This window comes from Hyalella azteca, unplaced genomic scaffold (assembly GCF_000764305.2).
Source record: "Hyalella azteca isolate HAZT.00-mixed unplaced genomic scaffold, Hazt_2.0.2 contig5371, whole genome shotgun sequence".
NCBI lineage: Eukaryota > Metazoa > Arthropoda > Malacostraca > Amphipoda > Hyalellidae > Hyalella > Hyalella azteca.
Window position 1 is genome coordinate 22,319 of NW_025935565.1, and position 13,698 is coordinate 36,016.

Consider the following 13,698-nt stretch of genomic DNA (forward strand, 5'->3'; position numbering starts at 1 on the left):
GCACCACCCACATCCCCATGTGGTTCAGGTGACTGCACCACCCACATCCCCATGTGGTTCAGGTGACGGCACCACCCACATCCCCATGTGGTTCAGGTGACAGCACCACCCACATCCCCATGTGGTTCAGGTGACGGCACCACCCACATCCCCATGTGGTTCAGGTGACAGCATCACCCACATCCCCATGTGGTTCAGGTGACTGCACCACCCACATCCCCATGTGGTTCAGGTGACAGCACCACCCACATCCCCATGTGGTTCGCCTCTTGTTCATGTGGATGGAACTCAGGTTCTCCGCCATTATTCTAAATCTTTGGAACAGCCCTGGACTGAGTACTCGTATGCCGTATTGCTGCCGTATTACGGTCTTTATCAACTTGTTTGCAAGCTCAGCTCAGCTATTCTGTGCTAGCAATAACAGCATTTGTTCTCGCAAAATTAGTTCTGAATTGCTGTGACCGCTGGTAGGTAGTTGTAATACGTGGCGTTGAGACTGAGTCAAGTTCAAAATGACGGTATTCACTCGCAATGAGTTTTGGGTATAAATTTGATAGACTTAAAGTGTTTATCGATGTTGCGGATCAAGTACCTACGTGATCTCGGTTGACACAAATGTAAAATATATGGACCAAAATGTTGGTACGGATAATTTGTGTGCAGGCCGGAGGAGAGCAGCGGGGAGGAGGGCAACGAGGGCAATGCTGACGGTGCGTGGAAGTTCAACGGCGAGTACTGGAACAAGCGCGGGGACCCCGGCTTCGCGAATATGTCGTTCGAGTCGATCTTCGAGTGATCTTCGCGCCCGGATCTTCCGGAAGAACAGTCTTCCAAGATCCGGAATATACCAGGAACAATGCTCCGCGCTTCTGGCTTTGCACGACGGAAAGTTATCCGCGTTTCTGCTTCAGCAAGAAGGAAAGTGATCAGAGCGTCCGGGTCTGTTAAAAAGAAAGTAAAATCACAGTAATTTCGCTGAAATCTGATTACGAATTCTGACAATTCCACATTGATATAAATGTTATTTATCTGATTGATGTTTTGGTAAAAATTAGAGAAAAAAATGTACCTGCGGCTCGATGAGATCAACTGTTCATGGAATACATTGGCATCCATTCGATGCTTGTGACAATCGATGTTCATAACACTGAAACCGCACTTGGTTTGTATAGAGGGGTGAAATCATCAACATATGTATATGCATATTATTAAAATTTATATTTTACATTGTTACAGTGACGGTCTGATATCGCTCTGCGACGGATTCAATTCTTCGTGATAATTTAATGTTTACTGAGATGTCTCAACAGACCAAGTCTGCTTGTCGTTCCTCAGTCAGAGAAAACAGCATCTGCTGTTCTCAAATCCACGAAAGTATTAAGGTACATGCAGTTACTGCCCGTGTTGAAGTTGTTGCGTTGTTCAATTTTATAGTCTTTTTGAGAAATAGTGCGCTAAGCGAGACGTTAGCTCCTCTTTTCGTTGTTTTCGTGGTCGTTGTCGTGTCGCTGTGGAAATAATGAACTCGTGCATGTGTTGTTATTATGCCTTTAACAGGCTGCATTGCAGTCATGGAGGAGTTAGGGTACGCACACAGTGAAAGCAGGTTGCCAGCGTGCTGGTTACCTGCTCAGGCTGGCGCCTGAAACCATAGAATACAGAAGCCTATTCGTACAGGTTTTCACTGTGAACACTTACATTATTATCCTATTTTCATTCTTGAGGCAGGTTGGAGCAGGTTGCCCGCGCGGGCAAACCTGCTTCCACTGTGTGCGTACCCTTACTCCGTGCAGTATTGCTTATTATGTCGCGTACGAGTATTATTCGGCCACGCCAGTGTAGTTATTGCGCTTTTCAACTAACAAGGCTGCTCAAATTTAATGTAGCTCGTGTTCCGGCTTACATTCAAGAGCGGGTGTGCAGAATTATCACAGCTTGATCTGGAGTGTGTTGTATGAAAATTTATAATTAAATTATATTGAGTTCTCCATCACCTAAGAGTGCTCCATACGATGCGAAACATGGCGTGGGTTTCTTCTACCTTACATTTTCGAAATAATGAAGCTAGTTCGTTCAGTTATATTTGTTCACATGCATGTTCCTGACTGCTTAATTCCTGTGTAACCGGTCCCCAAAATCTGTCATCTAACCCTGGGATTATTCCTGCTTTCTTATCTTATCTTATCAGATCTGACGCCTTTTAAATTCGCAAAAGTGTGTAGTATGGAAACGTCGTGTAGAACAACATATATTCAGTTGGTGTTTCGCATGCCTAGCTGCTGCCCACGCGCTTCCATTCTCACGTTAAGGGTTCTGCTTGGCAGCAACTGTCATATTTCATTGCACTCAGCGAAGATGCGCACAGCTTAGCCCTTGTATTGCCTGTATGCAAGTCAAGAAGCATCGTTGCTGCAGCTATTCTGTTGGGATCCGCTCAATACAAACATGAGTACTCGATCAGCGGCGATCGAGTTTCTCTGTTATTCACTTTTTAGTTGTGCATCTCATTCTCGTGGATATTATGCTTCAAGATTTTGGTCTCCCCTTCGATAAGAGTTACGAATCAGCTAAAGAGCAGTGGAGAATGTCTTGTGATGCAACGCCGTATGCAATGTGAAATTCTCTATCGTTGGCTGATTTTTACTTTTCCTAAATGTAATTGCTGCAGGAGCATAGTTTATTAAAGATAACTTGGCAATTCAATGCTGTTGCTGATAAGAAAATGTATTTGTAGCTGTGGTTTGACAATTGGTCATGCAGGCGATAGTTATTATGTTCTCGATTATTGCAGCAGCTTTTGCTCAGGAAGAAATGTTGATCATGTGTGGATTCTTTTTCTCTTCATTTCGATACTATTTTTGTTATCGCAGCTAATTTTCTTGTCCACTGTTCTACCCTTATTACGTGTCACTGCCGGCTGTTCTATTCGTCAATTACCCCGTCTTGAAATTCGTTTGATCCTCTGCTCATCTGTGCGTGTTACCGTTGTTTGTGTCTGTCATGTTCTCTTCCATTGTAAACGTACTGTGTCATGTTCTCTTCCACTGTCATGTTCTCTTCCATTGTCATGTTCTCTTCCATCTGTCATTGTATAAAGTTAGCACTATTGTATGGAAAAACAAATTGAATGTTTTTGCCAATTCACCATAAAAGAAACTGTAGTACATGTGCTGACTTCGGCAGTTTAATTTGCGCCTGTCGTTCCTATTGATGTATGTATTGAATTTCAACCCTAAATTTACAGCTTATTGGAATAATTATTTTCTCGAATTTAATGCCTTACACCTGTACGCTAGAGATATTCTTGTAGGCGTATTGTTACATTGTAGTATCAATGGACGAAGTAATTCATTCAGTATCTAGCTAGAAATATTTCCGTACATAACAATATCAAAAACTAGATCAAAACTCGGTTATTTTCATCCTGTACCTTAACAACAAATGAAGCTCGGTGATGTTTTTTGAACCAACTCTCATGGTGTATAGTTTCTATCTTGAAAACTATCTTTTCCAAACTGTCGTCTACCAGGCATTCTATGTATTAGAGTCTTCTAGATACCAGTCTGGGAGGGAGACCATCTCGTTTAGGTAGGCCTTAGTTACTGTACTTGAACTGGACTCTTCTTTTGTATCAAGTCGTGTGTACGATATTAGTGTAGGATGTAACTGATGATACATCAAAGATGCTTGAAGAAATTCATAGGATTTTATCAATGATAATTGAACAAATAACAAATAATCGACGTTAGTGAGAGAATCTTGCTCTTGTTTAGGTTCTACAGTGATGTAACCTAAGGTCGTTCTGGTGCGCTTCCCTGAACTTTGAATTGTGTTACTGTGTGCGTTGAGCTCTGTTTGTTATTTCTATATTCGTCTTATGCTATTTGCACTAGCTATTATCATAGCCTCTAATTTTATCTGTGATTGTCACCATTCTGTTTCATCTGTGGTTACATATAACGGATTCCCGTAATCCTGGAATAAATTAGGATAATGTCCTTGCTGCAATTCGGCTTCATTCTCAACAAGGATTTGCATTGCTCAAGCCCTACTGCGTTATACATGTACCATTTGTTCGCCTGTATTACGTGTAGCCTGTGAACCTTGCTTCGTTGTTTAGTGCTTCTAAGAGGCTACAAATGTTTGGCTTCTGCGAGTTTCAGCGGAGAACACTAGACTATTGCTCATTTGCTGCATTGTTTCACTGAAGCAATTTTATTTACCTATAAATTTTTCTCCGACGACTGGAATTGTGTACGCTCGGATTAAAGTCTGGCTGTGGTGCTGAGGCGTCGCTCGCTTTTCACAGCATGCAGCTACATCGATTGCTCATACGCTACCAGCTTCTGTACAGGGGCATTGTAGTGTGGATTTGAGCATTGAAATTCGTATTGTATTATAGTTTGTGTCTGTATTGATGTGCTGGGAAACTGGTAAAAAATGTTCCTGGTCCATTAGTGACGTTGGGAATCTCGTCAAGTATTATTCTTCCCACAAGGTTTGATTATTTTACACGAGAAGACCTATAATATCTTTAAGCTCAACTCTTAATGCAATAGGGACAGCATTTTCTGAGACAATTATTCTTTGCTTCCTAAAAAGTATATAAATGATATATTTAATTGTGTATTAGAATAGCTCTTTGAAGAATTTAGTTTCATATAAGAATCAGCGATATAAATTTAGTTCTTCGTGGAGGAGACACAGTTTGTCTGTCATATTGGGGCTCCACTGTCTGCTAACTGAAATCGTAGCTAACATCGCTACTCCAGTGCACAAAAAATGCTCAATTGTATGTATCTGCGTAATTGAATGTCAATTCCGTCTTGCAAGTGTGAAAATAGCCGATTTGAAAACTAAATCTATGTGGTGAAATATTGCTAAAAAGAAAGCGCTTAAGTCCAAGTTTTGCTTCTAAAACACGCGTTCCAAATTGCTTAATTGCAAAAACAACAAATGTAATTTTTTTTCATGATTATGATGCATGCGAGATGATTCTCAATAGCTATTATTATAATAGAGTAACGGATTATTTCGAGTTGGAGGAATTAGATAGCTAATGTATTGTCGGTAGTTGTTTCGTAGAAGAAAATTAGTGATATGACTGCTAGTTGGTGTCCTGTCTTCTGTGTGTAGTCGGAGGTTGGCTAGATGACAATCTTGACGTGAAGACGACGTTGTGATATGCTTACCAATTTTGATGTTGACTGATTGGTTATCTCGAGTTTTGTAATAGTATCGATTTGGAGGAAGTGAAGCGTGTATCGAACTTTTGATCGTTGAATTGAACAGGATTGTGATCTAGCCTATTTCTGCACGTAGCTAGTGAATGTCGGCTGATAGTTAATAGGCAAATTTATTGATGCAATATGGTGCTTGGCATCGCGCATGTTATATTTTGTTTCAACGAATCTTTGCTTCTCGGAAGCATGTTCCTATGAGAGTGAGTTTGTGCTTGTGATTTGAAGTCAAAGTTTTTCGGAAATTTACACAGCTCAAAATAGGTGAAGGTTTATAGTGGTATTGCAAGATTGTATTGGATTTATGCGAAGCGTTGCATTTAACTCATGTGCTTAAAGCACATGATTTTCACTGCAGCCTAGAATATTAAAGATTTTTTTCTGGCTGCATATCGCGGAAATATGAAGAATTGTGGCAAATTTCATCACTAGCACGATGAACAGCGTTATCTTTGAATCTAGGCTTTATCGGGTGTGCTTGAATTTGAACAATTTAGATTTTTCTCAGTAAATATTATCTGCCAGCAACACCCACATTATAAGTGAGTCGTAATTTTCATGAAAATTTTTGACTTTCAATCACTGGATGAGCGACTCGCGTAGCCATTAGAACAGAGGTGGGCAAACTGTGGCTCTTCAAAGTTTCTTATGAACCTGGAGCCGTACTATCAGCATACGCTTACGTACACTTAGCATCTCATGTACACGTTGCGGCTGATTTCTCGTCTGTGATTGCTGGGTTGAGCTTGAAAAGCTGTCAGTGATTGGCTGTAGGAGTTACGAACTCTCATATATTCGTGATAGTGTGGCCACTGGACAAGATCGTATCACTTCACAATGTTAATTGAAACAAAACAACTGCATTGACACAAACAGTCAAGACAGTCTTATTTATTACAAACTGCTGCTGTGCTTCTCTCCAGGCAGAAATGTTACGTATATATGTCATGTTGCACCTTAGAATGTTGGATTTATGAATGAGGAACTATTGGTTGAAAATTTGCCCACCTCTGCAAGAGAAGATTTCTAGAGTGCTTAATGGAATATATTCGGTATAAGTAAGTGAAGAAATAACTATATATAACTAAACTAACTGCCTTATTTAGTCGCATAAGTTTTGCATGTAATCATATAACACTTAGCGCTTCGTATTCTTCTTTGATATGTCACCTTCAGTTAGGTTGCGGGCGTTAATATGGCCGTAAGAGATCTGAAGGCAATTCTACTGTATGAAGTTCAGATTTCCAAGTGCCCGCAAATAACAAGAAAAATATCTAACTTCCTAAAGAATTAAAATTTCATCATAAATTCATTTATTGAAGTTTTTTCAAGCTTCTTATGATGCCGTCTACAGTTAGCATTAGGTGTTCGCGTGGGATGTTGATATGTGTTTTAATTTTTGTTTTGCATGTGATGTCGCCTGACAAGGAATGTAGAATTTTATTGCAGTATTTAATGTACTTATAGTTTATCGCTGACTAGTTTCACAAATTCAGAATCACACATTTTCATTACTGTAGTTTTGTGATTGCGAACAAATATTTTATTTGTGTATAATTTATTGATCATATAATGCTTTTAATTATTTTGCTGTTTCTTGAGTTTTAATAATTCTATTACTCTTTGTTATGAATTGCTTAATATTAACGGTGCACTTACAGTGCTTTTGTTGTAGATGTTCGTGTTGACTATTCAAAGCGTCAACCAATTCCGTCGAATTATCACCAAAAATAGTGTTGAGAGCCACCGTGCTGACGGTGGGCTGGACGAATCTCGTCCGGGCAACGCTTCGTCTGTACCTGTGAGAGCGTTGCCTCTTTGTGCGTGGGTAGCCTTGGGGTGTTGTCTGCATTATTTGCAGACAACAAAAAATATTTTTACCCCAAATGTTTGCTGAAAAGGTTCCTTACCTGAATTCATATCCACGTTTAATTTGTATGCCTGCTAAATTTTAGCTTCTCGTATGGATAAATACTAGTAACCTGTGCAACTTCGCTATTCTGATGCGCTAAGGTGGTTTATCTGATATGTATATTTAGCGAATTATTTTGAGTTAAACTTGTCGATATAAGACTAGTTCAATTTTAGTTCTCAGCTGGCTTGCCTGGGCACTTATCTAGCAAAGTGTCACAGTTGGGAATTGCTACGACAATGCTAGGCCTGTTGAAATTACGTCCGTTATTGCATTTCTTGTTTTTCGTGCGAGCAAATTTTGGACCCATCATTTCCATCTTTGTTTATTACTTAAATATTCTCTAACTTTGCTTTCATGCCTATTAACCGCCATCTCAAAGTCTGCTAGGCGTGCGTTCTGAAATCCAGCTGCTGTGTATTGAAAACACAGTTGGCAGATCACTTTAAAAATTGTACATGTATAATCTCCCGTCTATAGCACCAATATCGTCCATGGCAATGTCGTTGGTGCTTCAAAAGATCTTGATTAGAAGAGGCGTATTTATTAGCCCAGGGTATTATTAGCCGTATTATCAAAACTTCGTAAGTACGCAAAATCGACTTACGAGTGGCGTTGCTATGACAACGTAATACTAGCGGTGGTATTATAAAAACATTTGCGCGGGAAAAAAATTCAGGCTTTTAGCTAAGACTTGCGTACGAAAGTTTTGATAATGCCAAAATTAGGGTGTATTTATGTACCACAGAACTTTTTTGTCGTAAGTACAAAAAGTTACGAAGCTTTGATAATCCGGCCCCTGGGTGTCCATGCCCCCTCGCAAGTCGCAATATTCATCACCTGCAAATATGTGCTCAGTCTCGCAATGACTCGCCAACATTCCACGTATTACTCAGGTTGTGCTATTTATATCATCGTTTTTGTCATGTTCATGGCAATGCTGTCGTGTTTACTGGCCTGCAAGCTGCGTTTTTATTAAATCGGTTGTGCAACATGTCGGTTTAGGCATTTTTTTAAATCTACAGAAAATTCATTATCAGGTCAGGCTAGCTTTTTCGGACCTGGTTGGTATTTCGTGTAGTTTCGTTGATCGTATATTTATTTATTTTGACTTCCTCATTATTTTACCTGAACATGATGACGGCAGTATGCTGACAACTGAGATTGAGCTAGCACATCTGTGTTACGTCATCATCAAAATAACTCGTAAATGTCAGTCTTCCGAATCAGGCATGAAACGATAGCGTTGACGTAACGATTTTAATGTTCTTCGTTTTTGATTCTCTCTATCGCAGGTCCTAATTTGTGTAAGAGAAACAACGTGTGTTAAATTTGCTTTGAATTAGTAATTTATACAGAAAATCTCTGGTTGCATATTGAATTGTTTTGATGACTTTTGACGAGTTTTTACATGTAATAAATGAAAAAATAAATATTGAGTGTACAAAATGCCTGACGCGAACCATATGGGAACAAGATGATAATACTTAGTGTTGAAGGATATGGCGTGGCCAATATTCTTATCGGTCTTCCCGTATTGTGAGAGCTGCGACTTACGCGTGACTTGCTCATCATAAAACCGTATGAATTGACTGCGATGAGGCGCTAGAGCTTTGCGTAGTGCGCGTTTATCCCTTGTACTTGAAATGAGCTTTGATTATCTTTCTATTACTATGATATTTTCAGAAAAATCGCGCCTTATTTTACATGCTTTGTGAGTCTTATATTTATGTGTACCATTTATTACTTTGAATATATTTCGATACATCATTTGAAGAGAAAATCGTTATTCATCATGAATAACATTTCTAACTATAGCTCCAATTTTGTAGGGTTTGCTACGTGCTTACGGGTTGCACATCATATTATGCGCCTTTATATCTGAGCAATAAAAGTGCAATCGATTGTATGTATGTACATGTGAACTTCATTTCAGCTTAGTTTGTGTTATAGTGCTCCTCGCTTTGCACTCGTCAGCTGTCCTATGGGTGTTATAGCGTTGGTAAGAGCATCGTTCCTAGACGTACCAATGCAGAGCCTGCTGTGTCCGACTGTTTGTCTCGGTTGAGGGGTTAGGTTTATATGTAGGCAGGACGCTTCGTATTCCGCTTTAGTCTGCCTCTTGTAGTCGGTCTTCGTCTTGTGTAGGCAAGTATCTTGTACAAGGAATATCTTTTCTTACGTTGCTGTTCACCTGTATTTTCTCAGCCTTTGTATTTTAAGGGATTATAACGCTTCTCCCTTGTCACCTCCTACTTCAATGCTCCGTTGCTTGAGGCCTCATGCTAGCGATTAGTGATTTTTGATTGGGAAATTTTCCCGATGATCGAGTCCTTTTGCCTGGTTGCCGAGGTTTATTTTGAGACTTTCGGCGCAATAACGCTGCATAGCTGATGAGTTAGTAAACCTTGTGTCCGTTATTCTGCTGCGTGCGCTTCGAATACTTATGCAGCCATTGAATGCGTTCCTACTTGCGAAACTGCTGCGACTGACTTTTCAAACCCGGACTGCCAGTTGCAACTATAACTACTATACCATAGTTTCAGGTAAACTCCGCAGCATTATCGCACCTAAAAATCGTATATTTGCGCCTGTTTTGATTTTTTGTATCGTTTTGCTGCAATTCAAATGTAAAATTATCGTGTTTCATAAGTAAGTTATCGCGGCAACATGACATCAAATTGCAGTACCTATTTAACCTAAGTGTATCTTTGCGTTGAGGCTTAATATATTAGAACTTGGGAAAGTTTTCTGTAGATTTTATTATTATTAATGCTATTATCGTTATTGCTTGGCTCCTGCTCTACCCTACCTGCTTGTTACTCTCCCTCAAGTTTCTCGAAAGCACGCGTACTATGTTATTTTCTCCTCGTAACGGGATTACGACGGGTGTTATGTTATTGGTTTCGGGTTAACTTGTATATCTGGGACCTATGATTGATAATAAATATTTCCTTTTAAAACATTTTATTCATCCTTTCAACCCATATCGTTTGTTCAATACTTAGTTGCAGTGTACAGGCCCTTTTTCGTCTCTTTTAGGAAGGCAGCGCGGCTAAAAACTCAGACCGCGTGCCTGACTGTAATTCTCTTTGTAGAACACTCTACTCATGACACGAAGACGTTTTGCGCATGTAGTTGATACAACTGCCTGGCTTGAAGTAGTTAATTTGCAGCGTATGTTGTCAAGTTTTTCTACTTGCTATTTTTATGCACGTAGTTTGCTGAGTGTTGGAAATGATAAAAAGAGTAGAAAACGTGACAGTTCATCAAGCTCCTGATACATGGGAACGCGCGGCCAGACAGGCCTCAAATTTCTGCAGGTGTCAGTCTGTGTGCGGCAATGGACGTGTAAGGTTGTGTCGCGTGCGTTCTCCTTGGGCAGCGAAATGCACCAAGTCGGGATTTATTCGTAAAATAATTTGTTTAATTGTCAAAGTGACCTGTACGTAATAAAGTGAGGTATACCTGAATAGATTAACTCAATCTGGGACGTGTAAAAGCTGTAACCTCGGATCTTACTAGGTGAGTTGACTGCCCCGAGTCCTAGCAAGTAACCGCGTAAGATCCCACAGCTGCTTAGCTCTTTCTTACAAGTGCGCGGGTCTTTCGCTTACAACATATGATAGTTGGTGCTTTTTCATGGCTTGCTCGTCTCTGGTTAATTCTTCCACCGATCTTATTGAAGTTTTCGACTTTAAAAAGTTTTGACTGTACTACAGTAACGAGACTTGGTCAAGTAATCAAGTTGACGTTAAATGCAATGTGTAGAGGCTGGACGCTGGAGATGATCAGAGACGGCGTTAATCTGCCCATGTGTTGCGCTCGAAATACTAAAGTAGGTAGTCTGTTTCTGATATTTAATGTTTTTAATTTGTTTAGATTAAGAAATAAATTAATATTCTATTTATTCGAAGTGCACTTACCATGGCATTGTAAGTTGTGTTGTGTAGCGCTCACATTCCCCGGTTTACCAACACAATGCTTCAAAGACCTGACAGTCCTGACTCAATTCAGCTTTTGTTACAGATTTGGTGCTAAGACGAACTTATCCTGACTTAAACCTGTTCCTCCTCTAACCCTGACATTTACTGCAGAATTCTGTCACTCTTGGCTACTACGTAAATGAACTGAGCAAACATTGTCGTGCGCGCTATTATGCGGAAAACGATTACTTTGGAATTGTGTGCACTGTGCATGTTATACTTCTCGAAAATATATTGCAACCCAAACAATTGAGTCCTAATAAGATGTCGAATTATATGTAACGCACCAGACGCAACTAAACACGTCAGAAGACTGGTGCGAACATGGACTGTTGGACACGACGGTTACAACTACTTTGATTCGAATCTGATAATCTCAACATATATAATATAAAAATATAAGTTGGAAATTTGTTATCAATACGTTTTTTTTATTTCAATTCTTGTGGGGCATGTCCTCGCCTTGATCATTACATTACCTTCGTTGATGTCACTGCGCTTGCTGTTTACTCCATTGCAAAACTCGGGTGAGAAGCTCATGTTGCTCTCTGGTTTTAGGCAGTTCGAAAGACAAACTATGCCACTCATGATCTTGGGAAATCCAAATCAATTTTTTTTGGTCCACAAAAATTGTCGCAGCGTTGCTTCTTTCTTGCTAGGTTTGTCTAATTTTTTTTCGGTTTGCTTGGCAAACGAAAATTAAAAGAATGACGGGGGTGTTTTAATCATAGATAATGGTGAAGGGAGTAGTTTTTTGGCCGTTGTATTACACGCGTTCTCAGAATTTATTTGTGTCAATTCGCTGTATTTATCATTTATAATTTGTATGTTGCTGCTTTATTAAAATTTTGGTGAGAGTTATGAACAGAAGATTTTTTTTTGCCATCAGATTAACGGAAACATTATATGTTCACATGATGGATTTTAGCAACTTAATACTAGAACTGTGTAGAATCGAGAGCAATCTTTGAATGTATTTCTATCTAACGGCTGAAAAGTCACTCATAGACGCTCCAAGATGAAACATCGAGTATTTGCTAAAACCTAATCTTGCACGCAACATCAGTTCTGTATTCCCACTATATAGTGTTATTTGCTCACTAGGCAGGCAAGATAATTCAGCATAGAATGCTTTTACGAGTTGAAATTTGAGGGTTAACAAATTTGTTTACGAATTAAAATCTGAAACGAAAGTTTTAACGATGGTTAGAATTTGACATGCGGTTTTTCGTCCGGCTGTATTCAAAGTGTCTAAATTCTCTGGCAATAAAAAATTTACCATTGGTTGCTATTATCTGTTTGAACTTCAACAGCCAAGTTTCGATCAGGTTCCATCTTCCAGCTGTTGGAGCTATGAAACTCTGACTTGATCCCAGTTTCATTTTCTAGCCGCCAGGACCCATAGGGTTAAGCAGTTAGCCAAGTAACAGGTTCTGGTGCATCATGAGCCGGTGACCTGCTGTTGAACTGGCCAGCGCTGCGTGGGCAGTCCGAGGAATAACGGACTTGCTGGACCGCTTTTAGCTTACTGATTTTTAGCGTATTTTCCCTTTTATGGAAAAATGCACTATTGTGCTCGCCATGTCCGTCTGTCTGTCTGTCTGTCCGTCTGTCCGTGACCTCAAGTTTTCGTCGACGAGAAAATGCGCTCTCTGTCACTCACTGCAGTGAGTACTGAGTTATATTTTTTGGTTTCTTGTACGATGTGTACTTTCTAGAATAAAATTTAACAATTACGTACAAAGAGACGCTTGATTTTTGAACCAACTAAAGAGATGTTCTATCAAAAATTAACGGCTATAGTTAAAGCGGTAAAATTGTTCTCGAATAAATCCTGTGTTAATATAACTTTCCCCGTGCAATCTCACGACTGCACGTGGTCTATGGTTACGGTTACATATCGTTGGTCGACGCCAGTTATTGTTGCTACTTCTGTACTTTCGCGACCGAAATAATTGGTCGTATTTGTGGGCGGCGATGCGAGTTGCTGGCGTATCCGTGCTATGCGTGCCTGTCGCAAGAGCGTGTGCTGCAGGGCTATCGTTACGAGGCTCCTTCATGGCTCAGCCGAGCTGGCGCGCTCCCTAACTTTTGGTTTCGTAGTCTGACTCATATGACAGTTTTTTTTGCTCGCAGAATATTAATACGGTCACTCGGCAGTTGCAGTTCATTCCCTCCTAACTGCTAGTCCCTCTAACTGCAACTCCCTCCTGGCGTGCTCCCTAACTTTTGGTTTCGTAGTCTGACTCATATGACAGTTTGTTTGCACGCCGAATATTAATACGGTCACTCGGCAGTTGCAGTTCATTCCCTCTCGTGATTTGATTTGAAACTAAATATTTTATATGGAGGAAATAATTGATAGCCTTATAATATTAGTGCTAGACTTAGCTATGCCGAAAATCTAAAAGTCCTTTAGTTTGATTCTGGTCCCCAATATCCCATACTGTGAGGTTCACCTCTTGTGGTTTGGGTCTTGAGATTTGTTCATTTACTTTATGATAATATCTGCAATTTTGGAACGAGTTGAAAATACCATATTGGTTTTGGGAATAGTAGG

The 13,698-nt window shown here is 39.9% G+C and overlaps 2 protein-coding genes across 2 annotated transcripts in view; both read left to right on the forward strand.

The window, feature by feature from the left end:
• The window catches only part of LOC108679435 (oxysterol-binding protein-related protein 3), a 14,779-nt gene extending 13,167 nt beyond the window's left edge, over positions 1–1,612 (forward strand). Inside the window, exons 18-19 of the mRNA XM_047880402.1 lie at positions 170–232; positions 664–1,612. Coding sequence (XP_047736358.1) covers positions 170–232; positions 664–796 — 196 coding nt within the window. The 3' untranslated portion in view covers positions 797–1,612. The remainder of the gene's footprint in view (positions 1–169; positions 233–663) is intronic.
• Positions 1,613–10,496: 8,884 nt separating this feature from the next.
• LOC108679436 (protein piccolo) overlaps positions 10,497–13,698 on the forward strand; it is a 57,641-nt gene continuing 54,439 nt past the window's right edge. The window contains exon 1 of the mRNA XM_018168057.2: positions 10,497–10,677. The gene's annotated coding sequence lies outside the window, so the exon portion shown is untranslated. The remainder of the gene's footprint in view (positions 10,678–13,698) is intronic.